The sequence below is a fragment of the Zea mays genome, chromosome 7 (assembly GCF_902167145.1).
Source record: "Zea mays cultivar B73 chromosome 7, Zm-B73-REFERENCE-NAM-5.0, whole genome shotgun sequence".
Lineage (NCBI taxonomy): Eukaryota > Viridiplantae > Streptophyta > Magnoliopsida > Poales > Poaceae > Zea > Zea mays.
Window position 1 is genome coordinate 148,035,477 of NC_050102.1, and position 22,131 is coordinate 148,057,607.

A 22,131-nucleotide genomic window follows, 5' to 3' on the forward strand; every position below is an offset into this window, starting at 1 on the left:
CCACCGGGTTACCTATATACACTGGTGGGTATGTATTTACCCTCATACTCATACCTATGTGGGTATAGATCACCCATCGGATCACTCGTACCCAAAAAATTAAACATCTATCAAAATATTATACTATACAGATGTCAAGTATATCCATATAAATACCATTACAAAATTTCTAGCATTATTTAACCATCCATTCAACACGCCAAAGATAATTAGATAAAGTATTAACACTAGGATAATACAACATAGCACATTACATGTTCCATTACATGGTCATTAAATTATCGTTAAGCCTTCTATGACACTATGGCCTAAAAGGTTGTTAAATAGTAAAAAAGATGGATGACTAAAGTCCAAGTTAATGCTTGGGTTAAGTTTATATTGAGTATTTTATACTCACAGGTTAACGGGTATGGATGAAGGTGAACCGTTCTAATATCTATTTAATTATTGGGTGAAATTTTTTATCTAATAACAGACCTACGGATAGAATATTTAGCCCATATATATTCTAATAAAATAAATATTCATCGGGTATCGAGTCGCGGTACCGCCACCGCGGAGAGATCGCCGCGGAAGGGAAGGCAGCGGTGGCGTGAACGGGCGGCGTGATGCCGCACGTCGGCGTGTGAGCGAGGGACCTGGAAAACTGACGGGCTTGGCGTGCTGGGCTCTACTAGATGGGTCCTCTCCCCGTGGCGCAGTCACCTTTGCTGAGCGCATGAGGCCCCCGGCCCATCGAAAATATTGGTGGATCAGAATGTTTTTTTTGAAATATGTGGCAAAAGCTTTGCCACGCAAATATATTAGAAGAGGGAAAAAAAAACAAACTCTGCATTACACAAGAAAACAGCAAAACCCCCCAAAACCACTGCACCCCATTATTTACAAAAACAAGCTACGACTAAATGAACCCCCATAAACTAACTCCACTCCTCTTGTCCTATTTAAATCCATTGATGCGTTCAGACCACTAGCCTCCAAATGAGTGCGGGAGAGATGCTCTGCTTTCAAATACTTCCTTGATTGAGAAGGCAACCTGCTCAATGTCCCTTTGCTGCCCTTGGAACACTCGACGATTTCTCTCCAACCAAATGTGCCACCAAAAATATATCATAAGGCCATCAAAAAATTTCCTTGTATCTTTACTGCAGCGATTCCTCAGACTTTTCCACCATGTATATAGCGATCCTGAATTCTGAGTTCCTTGTAAGAATGAGAGGTTGGTCCAGTTCATTATCTTGTCCCACACTTTTTCTGTGAAGGTGCAGTCCTTGCATAGGTGAACCGAAGTCTCTGGTGAGGAGTTGCATAAGCAGCAAATCGGGTTCGATGGCCATCCCCTTTTTTGAAGATTGTCAGCAGTCAACACCCTTTTGTGTAAAAGAGTCCACGCAAAGAAGCGACATTTCGGCTCAGCTTTTGCTTTCCAGATTGGACTGATCTTCATTTTGCTAAAATTGGTTGCAAATTGAATCTGGTAGGCGCTACTTGTTGTATATTGCCCATCGGCCGTCCATCTCCATGAAATTGTATCATCAGAATCATTGAGGCCATGCGTGTTGTTAATGGCTTGCCAAAGGGAAACAAATTCTGTTACCTCCTCCCCTTGATCAATGGGAGAACATAACCGTATCCAGCTACTATTTCTCAGAGCTTTGTATACCGTTATGTTTTTCCTTGTTGCTTTCTTGTATAAGCTTGGTGCGATGTTCCTCGGCGCCTGACCTTCAATCCAGCTGGATCTCCAGAAATCAGCCAGCTTCCCATCACCAATGCTTTCTTGTATAAGCTTGGTGGATCAGAATGTCGGTCCGGTTCAGCCCAGGACGAAAGGGTTCTTCAAAATTATCCTTTCTAAAAAAACATTACGATGCAGCGTGCAACAGTGCTGGAATGAGATGTGTGTTGGACTCTTGGTGACATCAAATGGATTCTCGGCCATCGTCTCAAGTCTCAACCTGCTCCGATCGTACTTTTTGGATTGCCGCTAGAAAAGGTCTTCTGGTCAGGTCAGAAAGATGGCACCGACCCGTTATGCTCTTGTCATTGGCCGCGAGCACACCCTTTCAATTGAAAAAATGTTACCATTACCTATCGGGTGGCATCACCATCCATGAAGCTTTAGAGCAACGAGGCACCGATCAAATGAAAGCGAGAGCGCCACCATCAACATCAGGTGACCGGCACGGCGGGAGCTCAGCTCGTGCCACGGCGGCCCGGTTAGGTGCGCGACCGCAGTTGGTGGCCGGTCCTGTACGGCGTACCCTGTAGTCTCTCTAGCCACCCCGCGCGCGTCCCTACCTGCACGACTGCACTGTAGCACCAGGCCCGGCCGGCCCTGTCCCACCGCTCTACACATGCTCCCGTCTCAGGCTATCCGCAAGCGTTACTCCTAAATTTTTCTCCCTATATTTTTTTTTTGGGTCACATCATTAACATTTTACCCCCTATTTTTTCATCTCTCGCAGCGGTTCCCATAAATATTTCTCCTATACCTCACTACAACTATAAAATATCATTTTCTATATCTATTATCAATTTTTTATCTACTAACAATTACTTGTGTACCCACAGCACAATGTTTAGGGATGAACAGTGACACGTTATATCTATTGGGAGAGAGAAGGGGCCCAACGCGTATGGGGCGCTGCACGAGGCAGCGCTGCGGCCGTAGAGTGCCCCCTACAGCCGTCATGCAAAGGTAGGAGGATGCCCAACGTTCATCGCTGCGCACAGCCTCAGTCCCCGGTGCTTGGTCCCTATTTACCCTAGTCCCTAGCGGCTAGCCGGCTAGCGCAGTTGCGCTCGTGTAGTTGTAGCACTAGAAATTAAAAAAAAACGCGCAACTTGATGCGCAGGAAGTCACGCAACGCATGGCGCGGTAGAAAAGGAACAGAGTCCACGGCGACACGCGATCCGAGGCGACATCCCCGCTGTCCCGCTGGCCGCTGCCTCCTCCGGTCCTCCCTCCCTCCAACTCCGATCCTCCCTCACCAACTCCGCATGTGACCCTGATGCTTGACTGGGAAATGACCATTGGCAACCCGTTTTTTGTCGCTTGTTTCTGCCTTCAACCGGAGGCGAGAAGCCTAGCCACCGCTGCCCCTCTTAGTTTCGGCTTTTCACAGTTTCTAGTCATAAAAAGTTGCTGCGAACTATCAAATACTCAACTTTTCAGTTAGCTTCTACAAAATTCGTTTGGGTAAAAACCATTCAAAATTAACATAAACATAAAATCGGTTAAGTCGTCGCAATAGTAGTAATTCGTCACTTTATAGATCATGAGCCTCATGTACAACTTTATATTCCTCCACACGTAATCCTAATGATACTTAGATTCTCTACACAGTCAGATTCTTATCACAGCTAGATTTTCAAAAAAGTTGGTCAGAAAAAAGCTAAACCAAAAGTCGGGGTGGATGGTGTGGTGCCTGCCTTTGCCTCGAACGAGACCGCGGCATCAATTTCCTTTTTTCTGCCCGTCTGCCCAGACACCACACGGTAAAATGGCTGTTTTGAACAAGTTTATAAGAATTATTGTTGGCGAATTTGTATTTTTAATAAAAAGTTGCTATTTGAATGTGTGACTTCCATAGTGGAAAAAAATACAAAAGCCCCCCTAAATCTCCACTTACCCTTAGCCCCTTCCACTCGGCTTTCTATGACCTTGTTTATTTGTTTAGTCTTTTTCAGCTTTTGGTCACAAAAAACTCACCAAACGGCACATCTTTTTAGCCCATTTATATAAAAATCGTTTTAATAAAAGCTATCTAAAATTAACGTGAACACATAATCGATCGAATCATCACGATAATAGAAATCCATCGCTTTCTAGATCTTGTACTCTTTAGACTACTTCATCTTCCTTCATACTTAGGGCGTGTTTGGTATGGCTCTGCTCCACCCCAGAGCAGCTCTACTCCAAAACTCTAGATGGAGCAGCTCTGCTCCAGAATTTATTGTTTCTAATAACCGGTGGCAGTGGCGGGTAAATAACTCAAAACTCCATGACTAGATGCTTTTTTAGAGTTTTCGGAGCAGCAAAAGAGGTACTCCAAAAAATTGTATTGCAGCTCCAAAAACTCCATAAAGTTGACAACTCTGAAGTTAGAATGTTTGACATGGTCTGACCAGCTCCTCCTTGAAATTTTGCTCTGAAGTCATGCCAAACACGCTCTTAATTACCACGATATTTAGATTCTTTCCGCAGCCTACATTCTTAGATATGCGAGTGAAAAATCACCTATATATAGCACGGAAGGCCGCTCGCCCCACAACCGCTCTATACGACTCCTCCATCCTCCCCCCCTCCCCGTGATGGCTGCAATGGATGGGGTAATTGTAGTGGAGCTGTAGAGGCGGCGGGGGTGCGGTTGCGACGGACTGTGCTGCGCCGACAAGCTGGGAAGAGGAGGCAGCGGCGGCGGGGTGGGACTTGGGATGGGTCTTCTGTCGAACCGGGTGGAGCGGTCGGAGATCAGGCCCGGCGACCACATCTACACCTGGCGGGCCGTCTACGCCTACTCCCACCACGGTACGCTCCTCAGTCCCCTCCGAATTCCGATGGTGATAAGAATTCCTGCCCTCGCGAGTTCCACTACCTAATTGCTGCCGCCGATGGCACGGATCAGGAATTCTAGTAGTGTGCAAGTTAGCTGTTCACCGGAATTCTGGCCCGCGCCGGCTCGCTCTGGACTTCCTTTTCGCCGCCGCTGGATGCTGGTATTTGTTGTTTTTTTGCTTTGTTCCGCGATAGGATTACTAGTGGTGATTTGTGTGTACTCTCTACACAAACGGAAGATACCACACAAACTGAAGATACCATGGTCTCTACATAAACCCTTCCAGATGGCCAGGATGCCACATGCTGTGTTCTGCTTTCCGTGCAGAACAAATGGCACTTGTTGCTGCTCACCTACTGCTAACCAACGTGTCTATCTGTTTCTGAACTTTGTTGTCTCTAGTGTGGAGCAGCCTTACTGTTAGCTCGAGTTTACGTGCAGGAAAGAAACACTACATAAGGTTTGACCCATGCTTCACTGTGCCTCATAATTGACTAGTTTAGGCCTAGTTGCTGTAAACCCTGATCACCAAAGTATCCTATGTCAATTAAGTTGTTGAACTATTCGGTCACTTTTACTAGTTGAGGGAACTTCCTTTATGTATTTATTGTTTACTGCAGGTTCTTTTGCTTTGCGTCTTTTCACTTTCAGATAACGGAGGTCGATCTTCATTTAGGAAGCTTATACGACCCTTCAACAGTGTCACAATTGTGCTACAGGGACAGTGTCTCCACAGTCAGTGCCTTTTGTTGGCAGATGCCAAGATCTGGGTTCTGCACTACCAGCATGAAAAGCTGCTCAAATTGTTGAAACCCCCCTATTTGGCTTCTCCTGCATCAATGCATCATACATCCTCTCTGGCTCTGGATTTTTTTTTCAAGTAATAGCATTTTTACATGTTCGAGCAAATTATCTGTTATTAAGAGAACTTTAGCAGGGCAATATGTAAAGCAATCATATACTGTTAGCTATATTTTGAAATTCCTTTCCATTTTCTCTCAAGCAATTTTCCTCTGTATGTCCAGGTATTTATGTCGGGGGAAGCAAAGTGGTCCATTTTACACGTAAGAAAGAAACTGAAACTTCAGATTCATCAGACTCCACCTCCAGCCTGATCTCAGAGATTTCATCAGAGTGCCAAACATTCCCTGATTGTGGATTTCAGCTGTCTAATAGTGGTGTTGTCCTCACTTGCTTGGACTGTTTCCTCCGCAACGGCTCCCTCTATTGCTTCGAGTATGGAGTGCCATCTGCAGTTTTCCTTGCAAAGATTCGTGGGGGGACCTGCACCATTGCCGAATCAGACCCACCAGAAGTTGTTGTCCATCGAGCGATGTACCTGCTTCAAAATGGTTTTGGAAACTACGACATGTTTGAGAAGAACTGCGAAGACTTCGCACTCTACTGCAAGACTGGGCTTCTACCTGTTGAGGAGCCTGGCATTGGGACTAGTGGGCAAGCTTCTTCTGCTATTGGTGTGCCGTTGGCAGCTCTTCTGTCCACTCCGTTCAAGCTTCTGGCTGCTGGTCCGCTTGGAATGGCCACTGTCACTGCTGGGATGTACTGTGCTGGCAGATACATTACTGACATAGGAGTAAGGAAGGACGTAGCAAAAGTTGAAGTGGAGAAATTATCATCGCACCCCGGTTTCCACCTTGTTGAAGATGAAGAATCAGTCAACAAGCGATCAGAAAAACCAAAGACCTTGCTCCCTATGAAGAGGAAACGAGAAAGGTGACTGCGAAGCACAGCTTAGGAGGATGAACTTCTCTTCCCTTCAATTGGTGTCGAATTGTGGATAATTTGGGATATGATAATAAGACTCGGTATAGATATGTGCCTTGCGAATGTATCATAATTGGATTAGGCGCACCCCTCACCTGATCAACTGTAACTGCCTTATAAATTCAATCAAATTGCTATATAATGTAGATTTTTCTTCTTTGTGAGGTTTCAGTCTTCTGCTGCAATTAATAACAGTTATAATATTTTTTACTGATCTGGGAGATCACTGTATCTGTATTCTGTAGTTACAACTTACAAGGTAGAGCAAACTATCGGCAATGGCGTTTTCATCAGGTATACTGTACGAAAAGTGAATATAAAAAATTGAGCAGAGCTTGTTTTTGGAGATTTCTCGCTTGGGAGAAAAATCAAAATAGTGACTATACAAATTAAAAGTTAAGAACAAATCATGTATGAGTTGATATATGTTAATGTGACGCTAGAGTTGCTGTAGCTTTATCTTTCATGTCTTGGTTTGGACTTATGAATCGTCGATTCCTGTCCGGTTTTGTGGCGTTGTCGATCAGATAGTTTGCTTTTCTTATTTTCCATACTCATCTGTGAGCAACATCGAATTCATTTTTAGCCTTTTGCCAAACTGTTTCTCCCCCTACGCCAACGGATTCTTGCTTATCCCAATTCCCACGCATCACTCTCTATCCATGGGCTTGTTCGGTTAGCTCTCAATCAATATGGATTGAGTGAGTTTAAATTCCAAGGAAGTCAAAATTCTTTTAATTTTTTTTTCAATCACATTTAATCTATATATAATGAGAACAACCAAAGAAGATCTAAATTAAGTGGGATTCGGTGGATTTAAATCACAAACAAGTTAAATTTATTTTTAATTTTTTCTAATTTTATTTTATTTATGTATAATGCGAATAACCGGACTTAAGAATGAGACAAAACGACACTCTAACGACAGGCACGCGAGTTGAGGTGGGTGACAACTGACAGGCAACCAGGAGCCTGCCGAACCGGCCGGGCAAGGGCAACGGATCCGTCGACGGCGAGAGCGAATGTCGCGGCCGCCGTCGGTTTCGCTTCGTTTGCAACGAAAACACAGAGACCTTGTTGTTGAAAGACAAAAAAAGAAAGCAATCGAACGCGACCCGTACAGAGTAGAGGGCGCAGAGCAGAGCAGAGCAGAGCTAACCGCAAGTCCGCAACGCTAGCCAGGCCAAACATAGGGCTTAACGCTTGGACACCGGCCACTAGTCCACCCGTTTGTCCCGCACCTGACCTCCGCATTCGTGAGCCTGTCACGTTGCGCTGGCCTCTTTCGCCACGGCACGGCACCGCACGGCACGCGCACCAATACAGCACTGGACCACTATATATCCCCCCGCCCCGCGCTGGGGCCGGTCCCCAGCTAGCGAGCGCCGCCGGTGCCAGTGCAACAGAACACGCACCACACGGGCGCAGACTGCAGAGACAACAGATCGATCGTCCAATGGCGATCGGCGGGTCGGAGGCCGGCGGGGGAGGCGCGGGGAGCATGAGGAGCGTGCTGGTGACGGGCGGCGCGGGGTTCATCGGCACGCACACGGTGCTGCGCCTGCTGGAGCAGGGCTACATCGTCACCGTCGTCGACAACTTCCACAACTCCGTCCCCGAGGCGCTCGACCGCGTCCGCCTCATCGCCGGCCCCGCGCTCTCCACCCGCCTCGACTTCATCCGCGTAAGTACCGAAGCCGCGGTGCGGGTCCGTTCGCATGAGCCTTTGTTTGCCTTTGCCCCGCGCCACGCTGATTGAATTGGTCTCTCGATCGCGCTGTGCTGCATGCCCGTCGCGTGGGGTTTTTCAGGGGGACCTGAGGAACACCGATGACTTGGAGAAGGTGTTCGCTGCCAGGAGGTACGGTGCTAGATCGATCCATCCATGAAGCTGCACGCGCTTTCAAAATCGACCTCTCTCCTCTGAAGCCCTTTCAGTGCTTCAATTTCTGTCTTCCTTCAAATGACGTGAGTCTGACTCTCACGCCACACATGCGCTGCTGTCCTCCATTTCCAGGTACGACGCCGTCATCCACTTCGCTGGGCTGAAGGCCGTGGGGGAGAGCGTCGCGCACCCGGAGATGTACTACGAGAACAACCTCATCGGCACCATCAACCTCTACAAGAGCATGAAGGAGCACGGCTGCAAGAAGGTACTATTAATGCTGGATCGCCTCCGATAATCCTGCCTGCGCGCGAGCGTTGCTTCGCCACGGCGCGCGGTGGCCGCCACGATCTGACTGACACTGACGCCGCGAGCGCGCGTGTGCAGCTGGTTTTCTCGTCATCCGCCACCGTGTACGGCTGGCCGGAGGTGATCCCATGCGTCGAGGACTCCAAGCTGCAGGCCGCCAACCCATACGGCAGGACCAAGGTAAAATCTCCATGACGGAACTGCCAATCGCGTCGTGTCGCGTGTTGTGGTTCACGGTCGCTGACGAGGACGTGTAACGGCCCAGACGCTTTTCTCGTGTTTTCACGTCATCTTAATTTGTGCTTCCGCAGCTTATCCTTGAGGATATGGCGCGTGACTACCACCGCGCGGACACGGAGTGGAGCATCGTCCTGCTGCGCTACTTCAACCCCATCGGTGCGCACAGCTCCGGCGAGATCGGAGAGGACCCCAAGGGGATACCGAACAACCTGCTGCCCTACATCCAGCAGGTCGCCGTCGGCAGGCTCCCCGAGCTCAACGTCTACGGCCACGATTACCCCACCCGGGACGGCACCGCGGTGCGTGTACTGCGCCCTCGCTATACTAATCAGTGGCATTGACAGTTTGTCGCTGTAGCATTTGGCTGGGCATTGAAATGTTCGCCCGTATTTGGAGCGAGTTGAATTGGCCGTAATTGCTTTTGATTGATTGGTGTTGCAGATCAGGGACTACATACACGTCGTCGACCTCGCCGATGGGCACATCGCAGCGCTCAAGAAGCTCTTCGACTCTCCTGATATAGGTACGACGCTGCCGAACCGTCTTGGGCGCCACATGTTCATCTAGTAGTACGTACTTGACCATGCTACCTCGTGTCCCGCTCTTTTGTTGCACAGGTTGTGTGGCCTACAATCTGGGTACAGGGCGCGGCACATCCGTTCTGGAGATGGTGGCGGCGTTCAAGAAGGCCTCCGGCAAGGTTTTATCCGTGCATGGATCGTGTCTCTCTGATCCGGAGAAAAGGGCCTGAAACTGACGTCTCTGGCTGCAAAACTGCAGGAGATTCCCACCAAGTTGTGCCCCAGGAGACCGGGTGACGCGACGGAGGTTTACGCGTCCACTGAGAAGGCTGAAAGAGAGCTTGCATGGAGGTAATGGTCGTGAACACTGAACATTGACTCTTATCTGCATCATCTAAGGCTATCTTGGGCAGCTTACTCAAAACCCCATATCCATATTTAAACTTCACTTTGTGAATATTGTCATCTACAGTGCAAACCGTGTTTTGAGTAGCCATATGTACATAGCCTAAGGCACTATTTAGTTCACATATTTGTACCGTTAATGGTAACCGATAACGTTAGACTATTTTTGTTTAAGTCCAACCATAATCATATATCACTCTAGAAATTGATACCGTCCTATTCAAACTTGTTACAACTGCTAATCGAGTGTGAATTATTATTGTTGTCATTTACGTTATATTTCATGAACAAAACGACACCTAAAACTTATCACTTTATCAGGACAAACTAATAATTGTGTGGTATTTCTGTGACAGGGCCCAATATGGAATCGAGGAGATGTGCAGGGACCAATGGAACTGGGCCAAGAAGAACCCGTATGGCTACTGCGGCGGTGCAAAAAAATAGCGTAGGTTCGTCGCAATGAAGAATTGTCGATAGTAGTTCTCTTCTCTACACTAATCAATGGAACATGTAATAAACACGGACCACCTAATCTCTACTAGTTTCTATGGTTTCCACTATCATTCCTTTTGTAAAAAGTCTTTACACTTCTTTCTAATCTAACCCATAGTCCAAAACAAGTCCTATCAGCGTGTGGCTAGTTCTCTCTGCCACCACACGAGTCACAACTGAGAGCGAAAGCCCTAGCACCCTTACTTTGTCCCAAACCCGCAACCCCACGCCCGCATCTAACGGCTGCGGCCTCGGTCGATCTCCGTCGAGGCGGAGGCGACACTTGGAGAGGCTATCCCCATTTCTTATTATGGAAGCGGAGAGAAAGCAGTGAGGTTCAAGATTGCAACAGTCATCTAGAGCTAGGACGCCATGGCCATCCGGAGCCACGATTGTCCCAATCCCCCTCGTTTTTGTCTCTTCAGTGGCGCTTATTATTTCCTATGTTTTCCTGTGAAAATGAACTGATTCCTGTAAAATTTCTGTACGATTCCTTTGAAATTACTACGTTTACATTTGTCGCTGGAAAGTTTGTATGGTCGATGACGCGATACCCAATCCTGGGAAGGAGAGGACCCGCACATGTTGGTTTTGTGCCATTCATTTTTGAGACATTATCTTTGACGCTGAACATTTGAATTGGTAGCTTGTGCTTCCTGTGCTAACTTTACACATTATATTAATGTTGCTGCTAGTGAGGTAAGCATCATTAAAGTCATCTGCTTGATAAAACCACTGTACTTAATAGCTTCATGTGTTGTATACATTTGCTTCTTGGTTGATGTCCTTTGCTCTTGAATTAGCATTCTTTAGAATCTAGTCATCTTTCTTTTTACAAGACATTTCATTTTAATTTCATCAATATCCGTACCAACTTTTTATCTTATTTACTAGGACTTTAAAGCACGAGATTTGTACGTCGTGCATCACACGCGAAGCGCTTCCTCCTCTTCATTGTTGTTGTCGTATATTAACATCCAAGTCCCCATCTCTTTCCCCATCTTCGCCTTCATCTCCCAAATTCTTCCACACCACAGAGTCATGCGTTGCGTGCGAAGTGCCTAGATCTATTTTCTCCTCTAGGTGTCGTCTAATAACCAGATAACCAACAATGTAACCAACATGAGCGCTTCTTCCTCCTCTTTGTTGTTGTCGTCGTATATTAACCTCCAACTCCCTAGCTCCTTTTGCATCTCTATCTCCCTTACCCATGTTCATTTGCACCACCATAGAGGACATCGACCTTCCCTCATCGACAACCACCTCAAATCGTTGTCGCGCCTCTCTTACACCATGCGCCTCGCCAGGCAGTGGGTCGTATTTTGACCTAACTTCTCATCTCTTTCTCGCCTCCACCTCTCTCACCTAGATTCTCCCGTGTCACCATAGAGGTCATCAACCTTTTCCCGCTGCCATGACTTTCGCCGTCATGCCCCTCTTTAGGCAGTGGGGCAAGAACAACCGAGGGAGAGGTGGAGGCGCGATGGCAGTGATGTGTGGCTGAACAACCGAGAGTGGGCGAGGATGCCCTCTAGATCTCGAATTTAGTTTTGTATTGGTCATTGGAAAATAATTTGTGAGATATTAAGGTCGATGATAATATATGTATTATTCGTTTTTATATAATCGTTGTGCGCTATAATTTTATCGAGTATTCATATGTCATCGCAATGCACACACGTTCACCTAAATGTGTCTACAAATATATGTGATGTTATTGGCCGAGTGACTTTAGCCCTGTTTGTTCATCCTTTAGATTATATAGTGCAACTTAAATAAGTTAAATGGCAAACAAACAACACAAGTTATTAGGACGTATTATATAATCTAGGTGTCTAGATTATAATAATCCATAAATAGTTGAAAGGGAAATAGGGTCAAACCTTTTCCTAAATGATTTTGGTGGTTGAATTGCCCAACACAAATAATTGGACTAACTAGTTTGCTCTAGATTACATGTTCTATAGGTGCCAAAGGTTCAACACAAACCAATAAAAAGTTAAAGTTAGGGTTCAAAAAGAAAGGAGCAAAACCAACCGAAGGCTGCCCTGGTCTGGCGCACCGGACTGTCCGGTGTGCCACCGGACAGTGTCCGGTGCACCAGGGAGATCAACTCTGAACTGTTCAGCTTCGGATTTTTGAAGAGCCTCTCCGTTATAATTCACCGGACTGTCCGGTGTAGCACTGGACTGTCCGGTGTGCCATGCGGAGCAACGGCTACTGAGCCAACGGTCGTCTGCAAAAGTGAACAGTGAACGTGAACAGTGCGCAGACAGCGCGCGCAGATTCAGAGCGGCGCCAGAAGGCGCACCGGACAGTGAACATTGACTGTTCGGTGCCTCAATCTGTCGGAGCTCCAACGGTCGAAACCGTTAGAACCCTAACGGTTGGGTGACGTGGCTAGCGCACCGGACTGTCCGGTGCGCCCATCGACAGACAACCTCCACAATGGCCATTTTGGTGGTTGGGGCTATAAATACCCCCAACCACCACCACTTCAAGGATCCAAGTTTTCAGCCATTGCATTCAATACAAGAGCTCTAGACTTCACTCCAAGACACAAAACAAAAGATCACGTCCTCTCCAAGTCCCAAACTCATTCCAAAGACTTAGTGGCTTGTGAGAGGGAGACATTTGTGTTCATTTGAGTTTTTATCGCTTGGATCGCTTTTCTTCTTCCTCCATTCTTGTTCTCAAGCAACTTGTAATCAAGCAAGAGACACCAAGTTGTGGTGGTCCTTGTAAGGGGTCTAAGTGACCCGTTGATTAAGGAGAAAAGCTCACTCGATCTAGGTGACCGTTTGAGAGAGGGAAAGGGTTGAAAGAGACCCGGTTTTTGTGACCACCTTTACGGGGAGTAGGTTTGCAAGAACCGAACCTCAGTAAAACAAATCACCGTGTCATCCGCTCTATTTCTTTGGTTGATTTGTTTTCGCCCTCTCTTTCGGACTCGACTTTATTTCTAACGCTAACCCCGGCTTGTAGTTGTGCTTAAAGTTTATAAATTTCAGATTTGCCTATTCACCCCCCTCTAGGCGACTTTCAATTGGTATTAAAGCCTAGTACTTTATTAGAGTCTAACCACTCAAAGTGATGTCGGGAGCATCCACCAAGAGGGAGATCGGGACTGGCGGTGACAAGTTCGCAAGCTCGGGGAGAACCCATTCGAGGGAGTCCGCCCATAAGCACAAGGAGGAATCCTCTTCCACCATCAAGTCACAACGGAGAAGTGACAAGAAGAAGAAGATGAAGAAAGTGGTCTACTACGAGACTGACTCTTCGTCACCCTCCACCTCCGGCTCCGAATCGGCATCTGCCACTTCTAAGCGTCATGAGCGCAAGAAGTATAGTAAGATGCCCCTCCGCTATCCTCGCATTTCCAAACGTACTCCATTACTTTCCGTCCCATTAGGCAAACCACCGGTTTTTGATGGTGAAGATTATTCTATGTGGAGTGATAAAATGAGACATCACCTAACCTCACTCCACAAAACCGTATGGGATATTGTTGAGTATGGAGCGCAGGTACCGAAGGAAGGGGACAAGGACTATGATTCGGAGGAGGTCGACCAAATCCGACACTTCAACTCCCAAGCCACTACTATACTCCTCGCCTCTCTAAGTCGAGAGGAGTATAATAAGGTGCAAGGGTTGAAGAGTGCCAAAGAGATTTGGGACGTGCTCAAGACCGCGCACGAAGGAGATGAGGTGATCAAGATCACCAAGCAGGAAACGATCGAGGGGGAGCTCGGTTGATTCATGCTCAACCAAGGAGAGGAGCCACAAGCCATGTACAATCGGCTCAAGACCTTGGTGAACCAAGTGCGCAACCTCGAGAGCACAAAATGGGATGACCATGAAATGGTCAAGGTTATTCTAAGATCACTCGTTTTTCTTAATCCTACTCAAGTTCAATTAATTCGTGGTGATCCTAGATATAAGCTAATGTCTCCCGAGGAAGTTATAGAAAAGTTTGTGAGCTTTGAATTGATGATCAAGGGCTTCAAACAAATCATCGAGCGAGGCGCCAGCTCCACACCCAAGGTGCAACCCGTCGCATTCAAAGCGACGGAGGAGAAGAAAGAAGAGTCTACATCAAGTAGGCTCCCCATCGACGCCTCCAAGCTCGACAACAAGGAAATGGCACTCATCATCAAGAGCTTCCGCCAAATCCTCAAGCAAAGGAGGGAGAAGGATTACAAGCCTCGCTCCAAGAAAGTTTGCTACAAGTGTGGTAAGCCCGGTCATTTTATTGCTAAATGTCCATTATCAAGTGATAGTGACAGGGGCGATGACAAGAAGGGAAAGAGGAAGGAGAAGAAGAGATACTACAAGAAGAAGGGCGGCGATGCCCATGTATGCCGAGAGTGGGACTCCGATGAGAGCTCCACCGACTCCTCCTCCGACGAGGACGTCGCCAACATCACCGTCAACAAGGGTCTCCTCTTCCTCAACGTCGGCCACAAGTGCCTCATGGCAAAGGACGGCAAAAGAAGAAGGTAAAATCTAGAGCTTCTACTAAATATGCAACATCTAGTGATGAGGCTAGCTCTAGTGATGATGAGGATGATTTGCTTACTCTTTTTGCCAACCTAAACATGCAACAAAAGGAAAAAAATTGAATGAATTAATTAGTGCTATTCATGAGAATGATGAACTCTTGGATAGCCAAGAGGACTTCCTTATTAAAGAAAACAAGAAGCATGTTAAGGTTAAAAATGCTTATGCTCAGGAGGTAGAAAAATGTGAAAATTTGACTAGTGAGCTTAGCATTTGCCATGATACTATCTCCAACCTTAGAAATGAGAATATTAAATTAATTGCTAAGGTTGAGAAGTTAAATGTTTGTGATGATTCTCTTGTCAAACTCAGAAATGATAATGCTAGTTTGATTTCTAAAATTGACAAGTGAAAGGGAAATGTGGCCTTGGGCCATTTCTATAATGTTTTGGTGATTAAGTGTCCATCACATAGTGAGCGAGTTGCTATGTGCTAAACAAGCAAGAAGTGCAAATCATATAACAGGTACGTTTTTGGACTTGGTACATTGTTTTGAGTACTAACATATTTTGTCTAAGTGCTAGAAACAGGGAAGAAAGAATTGGAAAAAGACTTGGCTTTGTGCAGCCAACTCCAGCTCGGCTTGGCACACCGGACTGTCCGGTGGTGCACCGGACAGTGTCTGGTGCGCCAAGCTGGTCCCCGGTGAAAAGGCCGCTCTCGAGATTCGACGGCGGCGTACGACTATAATTTACCAGACCGCCTGGTGGTGCACCGGACTGTCCGGTGAGTCATCCACGGCGAACTCGTCGCCCTCGGAAAAAGCAAAGGCCACCAGACTGTCCGGTGAGCCAACGGTCGCCTGCGCCAACGGTCGGCCGCGCAATCTTCGCGCGACACGTGGACTGCTCCAACGGTCGGCTGGTGCACCGGACAGTGTCCGGTGCGCCAATCAGCCCAGAGGAGCAACGGTCGGATATGCCAAATTTGGAAGGAGATCAAGCACCAGACCATCTACAGGACCTGTCCGGTGGCGCACCAGACTGTCCGGTGCGCCACTCGACAGAAGGCAAGGATAGCCTTCCATGTTGATCTCCAACAGCTCCTAGCTGCCTTAGGACTATAAAAGGGACCCCTAGGCGCATGGAGGAGTGACCCAAGCATTCTTTGAGTATTCAGAAGCATCCAGACTCCCCTCTCACGCATTTGATTCTCTATGTTAGCGATTTGAGCTCCATTTGAGTTGCGAACTCCGTGTGTTGTACTTCGATCTCGAGTTGTGACTTGTGTGCGTGGTTGTGCTGTGGATTTGAGTCCTGTGTGTGTTGCTCTCCCCTACCTTACTTCTGTGCTTCTTTTGTGATCATCATTGTAAGGTTGAGTGGCTCCAAGTTGTGGAGATTCCTCGCAAACGGGAGAAAGTCTAAGGAAAATACCGTGGTATTCAAGTTGATCATTGGATCACTTGAAAGGGGTTGAGTGCAACCCTCGTCCATTGGGATGCCACAACGTGGAAGTAGGCAAGTGTTACTTGGCCGAACCACGGGATAAAAATCGCGTGTCTTGTGTTGATCTCTCTGTGATTGTTTGTGTTCACAAGAACTCGCTTCAAGCTACTTAGCCATACTAATACTCATAACTAAGTTTTGTGGCTATTAGTGTTTGATTTTTACAGGATCACCTATTCACCCCCCCTCTAGGTGCTCTCAATTGGTATCATAGGGACTAACCGCCCGAAGAGATGGATCCTAAGGGAAAGGGGATGGTGGTCAACGACAAGGAAAATGAGTCCTTCCTCAACGAGCCCAGAGACGACAAGCCAACCGACTCAGGCTCGAGTCACAAGAAAAGAGACGGGAAGAAGAAGAGGCGCATCAAGAAGATCATCTACTATGACAGTGATGCCTCGTCTTCTTCACCACACAACGACGACGATGACTCCTCGTCAAAGAAAAAATCGGTTAATCAAAACTATTCATTTGATTATTCTCGTATTCCGTACAACTCTAATGCTCATTTGCTATCAATTCCTCTTGGAAAACCTCCCCACTTTGATGGATAAGACTATTCTTTCTGGAGTCATAAAATGCGTAGTCATTTATTTTCTCTCCATCCTAGTATCTGGGAGATTATTGAAAAAGGAATGCACTTTGATAGTACTGACAATGCCAAGTTTATTAAGGAGCAAATTCATAAAAATTCCCAAGCCACTACTGTTTTGCTAGCATCTCTGTGCAGGGATGAATACAACAAGGTTAGCGGCTTGGACAATGCAAAGCAGATCTGGGACACCCTCAAGATATCTCATGAGGGAAACGACGCCACCATGATCACCAAAATGGAGTTGGTGGAAGGCGATCTAGGGAGATTCGCCATGATAAGGGGTGAAGAGCCAACACAAACCTACAACAGGCTCAAGACCCTGGTCAACAAGATTAGAAGCTATGGAAGCACAAGATGGACGGATCACGACGTTGTCCAACTCATGCTCAGGTCCTTTACAGTTATTGATCCCCATCTTGTGAACCTTATCCGTGAAAATCCCAGGTACACAAAGATAACGCCCGAGGAGATACTCGGAAAACTTGTAAGCGGGCGCATGATGGTTAAGGAGGCAAGGTATGTAGATGACGCCTTAAACGGCCCTCTGCCCATCTACGAGCCGCAACCCATTGCGCTCAAGGCAACTAGCAGCAAGGAGGCACTACCAAGCAAGGTAGCTCAAGTGGAGGCTATCGGCCTCAACGAAGATGAGATGGCGCTTATCATCAAGCGCTTCAAGACCGCACTTAAAGGACGCAAGGAGTACCCCAACAAGAATAAAACAAGGGGAAAGCGCTCCTGCTTTAAATGCGGTAAGACTGGTCATTTATTGCTCAATGTCCCGATAATGAAAATGGCCAGGGACAAGAAAGACATAGGAAGAAGGAGAAGAAGAAAAGCTATAGGAAGGCGAAAGGTGAGGCTCATCTTGGAAAAGAATGGGACTCCGACTGCTCCTCATCCGACTCCAACGATGAGGGACTGGCGGCCTCGGCTTTCGACAAGTCGTCGCCCTTCCTCAACGAACGCCACACCTGCCTCATGGCCAAGGAGAAGAAGGTAAGTGTTCAAGATTCTCCTAAGTACTCTACTTCTAGTGATGAGGAATCCTCCGATGATGAAGTAGATTACTCTAGTTTATTTAAAGGTTTAGATAGAGCGAAAGTAGAGAAAATTAATGAATTAATTGATGCTCTAAATGAAAAGGATAGATTGCTAGAGAAGTAAGAAGATATTTTGTATGAAGAGCATGACAAATTTATTAGTGTTCAAAAATCTCTTGCTCTAGAACTTAAAAGAAATGAAATGCTATCCTCTGAGTTGTCTGCTTGCCATGAATCTATTTCTAGTTTAAAGAGTTTAAATGATGATTTAAATGCCAAGCTAGAGGAAGTTAATAAATCTAGTTCATGTGTAGAGCATGTTGTTATTTGTAATAGATGTAAGGATTTTAATGTTGATGCCTGTAATGAACACATTGCTTCTATTACTAAACTAAATGATGAGGTGGCAAGTCTTAATGCTCAACTTAAGACTTGCAAAATTGATTTTGATAAATTAAAATTTGCTAGGGATGCCTACACTATTGGTAGACACCCCTCCATTAAGGATGGACTTGGTTTTCAAAAGGAAACCAAGAACTTAATAAGCCAAAAGGCTCCCATTCTCAACAAGGAGAAAGGGAAGGCCCCTATGGCTAGTAGTCCTCAAAGGAATCATGCCTTTATTTATGATAGGAAGATTGCTAGTCGCATTCATTACAATAGGAGTTATGATCATACTGCTTATAACTCACATGCTATGATTGCCTCTAGTTCTACTTTTGTTCATGGTAGAAGTAGGCCTAGGAGAAATCATGTTGTGTCTCATACTCCTATAAAAATGTGCAATGGACCTTCTACTATTTACCATGCTTGTAATGCTTCTTTTGTTCTTTCATATAAGAATGCAAAAGCAGTGGCTAGGAAATTGGGATCCAAATGCAAAGGATACATGACTTGTATTTGGATTACAAAAACTATTGTGACTAACCTTGTAGGACCCAACAAGAGTTGGGTACCTAAAACCAAAGATTAAATTCCTTGCAGGTTTATGCATCTGGGGGCTCTAGCTGGATAATTGACAGCGGATGCACAAACCACATGACGGGGGAGAAGAAGATGTTCACCTCCTACGTCAAGAACAAGGACTCCCAGGATACAATCATATTTGGAGATGGGAATCAAGGCAAGGTCAAAGGTTTGGGAAAGATAGCCATCACAAGCGAGCACTCTATTTCAAATGTATTTTTAGTAGAGTCATTAGGATACAACCTCCTATCTGTAAGTCAATTGTGCCACATGGGCTACAATTGTTTGTTTACAAATGTTGATGTATCTGTCTTTAGGAGTAATGGTTCATTAGCATTTAAGAGTGTATTAGACGGCAAGCTCTATTTAGTTGATTTTTCGAAAGAGAATGTCGATCTAGATGCATGCTTAATGGCTAAGACTGGTATGGGCTGGCTCTGGCATCACCGTCTAGCACATGTTGGGATGAAGAACCTTCATAAGATTCTAAAAGGAGATCATGTGTTAGGACTAACCGATGTATGTTTCGGGAAAGATAGACCTTGTGCAGCTTGTCAGGCAGGGAAACAGGTGGGAAGCACTCATCACAGCAAGAATGTGATGACAACATCAAGACCACTGGAGCTTCTTCACATGGACCTCTTCGGATCCGTCGCCTACCTTAGCATCGGGGGAAGTAAGTATGGTCTTGTTATTGTTGATGATTTTTCCCGCTTCACTTGGGTGTTCTTTTTGCAGGATAAATCAGAAACCCAAGGGACCCTAAAGCACTTTCTAAGGAGGGCTCAAAACGAATTTGAGTTCAAGGTGAAAAAGATAAGAAGCGACAACGGGTCCAAGTTCAAGAATCTGCAAGTGGAGGAGGTATCTTGAGGAAGAAGGCGTCAAGCACGAGTTCTCCACTCCCTACACACCACAACAAAATGGTGTGGTAGAGAGGAAGAACAGGACGCTTATCGACATGGCAAGAACGATGCTTGGAGAATTCAAGACGCCAGAGCGGTTTTGGTCGGAAGCTTTGAACACATCTTGCCACGCCATAAACCGGCTCTACCTACATCGCCTTCTCAAGAAAAACCTCGTATGAACTCCTTACCGGTAACAAACCCAACGTTTCTTACTTTCGTGTATTTGGGAGCAAATGTTACATTTTGGTGAAGAAAGGTAGACATTCTAAATTTGCTCCCAAAGCAGTAGAAGGGTTTTTACCAGGGTATGACTCAAATACAAAGGCGTATAGAGTCTTCAACAAATCATTGGGTATGGTTGAAGTCTCTAGCGATGTTGTATTTGATGAGACTAATGGCTCTCCAAGAGAGCAAGTTGATCTTGATGACATAGATGAAGATGATGTTCCAACGGCCGCAATGCGCACGATGGCGATTGGTGATGTGCGACCACTGGAACAACAGGAGCAAGATCAACCTTCTTCCTCGACGCAGGTGCATCCCCCAACCCAAGATGATGAACAGGTACCTCAAGAAGAGGAGTGTGATCAAGGGGGAGCACAAGAAGAACAAGTTATGGAGGAAGAAGCACCACGGGTCCCTCCAACTCAAGTCTGAGCGACTATCCAAAGAAATCACCCCATCGATCAGATTCTGGTTGACATAAGCAAGGGAGTAACTACTCGCTCAAGATTATCTAACTTTTGTGAGCATTACTCGTTTGTCTCTTCTATTGAGCCTTTCAGGATAGAAGAGGCCTTGCAGGATCCGGATTGGGTGTTGGCCATGCAGGAAGAGCTCAACAACTTCAAGAGAAATGAAGTTTGGAGCCTGGTGCCACATCCCAAGCAAAATGTTGTGGGAACCAAGTGGGTGTTCCGCAACAAGCAAGACGAGCACGGGGTGGTGACAAGAAACAAGGCTCGACTTGTGGAAAAAGGTTATGCCCAAGTCGCATGTTTGGATTTCGAGGAGACTTTTGCTCCTGTGGCTAGGCTAGAGTCTATTCAAATATTATTAGCCTATGCCGCTCACCACTCTTTCAGGTTGTTTCAAATGGATGTGAAGAGCGCTTTCCTCAACGAGCCAATCAAGGAGGAGGTATACGTGGAACAACCCTCCGGCTTTGAGGATGACAGGTACCCCGACCATGTGTTTAAGCTCCCAAAGGCGCTCTATGGACTTAAGCAAGCCCCAAGAGCATAGTATGAATGCCTTAGAGATTTCTTAATTGCTAATGCTTTCAAGGTTGGGAAAGCCGATCCCACTCTTTTCACTAAGACTTGTGATGGTGATCTATTTGTGTGCCAGATTTATGTCGATGACATAATATTTGGTTCTACTGACCAAAAGTCTTGTGAGGAGTTTAGCAGGGTGATGACTCAAAAGTTTGAGATGTCGATGATGGGTGAGTTGAACTACTTCCTTGGATTCCAAGTGAAGCAACTCAAGGACGACACCTTCATCTCCCAAACGAAGTACACTCAAGATCTTCTCAAGAGGTTTGGGATGAAGGACGCCAAGCCCGCGAAGACACCGATGGGAACCGACGGGCATGTCGACCTCAACAAAGGAGGTAAGTCTGTTGATCAAAAGACATACCGGTCTATGATAGAGTCATTGCTTTATTTATGTGCTAGTAGACCAGACATTATGCTAAGTGTATGCATGTGTGCTAGATATCAATCCGACCCTAAGGAATGTCACCTTGTGGCCGTTAAGCGAATTCTTAGATATTTAGTTTCTACGCCTTGCTTCGGGATCTGGTATCCAAAGGGGTCTACCTTTGACTTGATTGGATACTCAGACTCCGATTATACCGGGTGCAAGGTTGATAGGAAGAGTACATCAGGGACGTGCCAATTTCTAGGAAGGTCTCTGGTGGCTTGGAGTTCTAAGAAACAAACATCCATTGCCGTATCCACCGCTGAGGCCGAGTATGTTGCCACAGGACAGTGTTGCGCACAACTAGTTTAGATGAGGCAAACCCTCTGGGACTTTGGCTACAATCTGAGCAAAGTCCCACTCCTATTTGACAATGAGAGTGCAATCCGTATGGCGGATAATCCTGTTGAACACAGCCGCACTAAGCACATAGACATCCGGCATCACTTCCTGAAAGACCACCAACAAAAGGGAGATACCGAAGTGTACCATGTTAGCACCGAGAACCAGCTAGCCGATATCTTTACCAAGCCGTTGGATGAGAAACCTTTTTGCAGGTTGTGTAGTGAGCTAAATGTCTTATATTCACGTAACTTGGATTGATCTATAGCATACATGCATTCTATGCCTTGATCATGTTACTTTATGCATTTACTACATGTGTTATCTATTTGTGGTGCTCAAGTTGTACAAGAACTCCTCGGA

The 22,131-nt window shown here is 46.2% G+C and overlaps 2 protein-coding genes across 2 annotated transcripts; both read left to right on the forward strand.

The window, feature by feature from the left end:
• The first annotated feature begins 4,287 nt into the window (after window positions 1-4,287).
• LOC100279623 (NC domain-containing protein-related) lies at window positions 4,288-6,677 on the forward strand. Its single transcript, NM_001152619.1, is given in 2 exon segments — window positions 4,288-4,534; window positions 5,588-6,677. Coding segments are annotated over 2 exon segments (807 nt in total). The 5' UTR covers window positions 4,288-4,440; the 3' UTR covers window positions 6,301-6,677.
• A 986-nt stretch (window positions 6,678-7,663) lies between these two features.
• Window positions 7,664-10,677, forward strand: LOC100193772 (Bifunctional UDP-glucose 4-epimerase and UDP-xylose 4-epimerase 1). The gene is made up of 9 exons (NM_001321930.1): window positions 7,664-8,031; window positions 8,159-8,208; window positions 8,365-8,500; window positions 8,620-8,721; window positions 8,853-9,080; window positions 9,223-9,304; window positions 9,399-9,481; window positions 9,562-9,653; window positions 10,064-10,677. The coding sequence occupies exons 1-9, from the start codon at window positions 7,804-7,806 to the stop codon at window positions 10,152-10,154; spliced, it is 1,092 nt and encodes a 363-aa protein (NP_001308859.1). The 5' UTR covers window positions 7,664-7,803; the 3' UTR covers window positions 10,155-10,677.
• The last annotated feature ends 11,454 nt before the right edge of the window (window positions 10,678-22,131 follow it).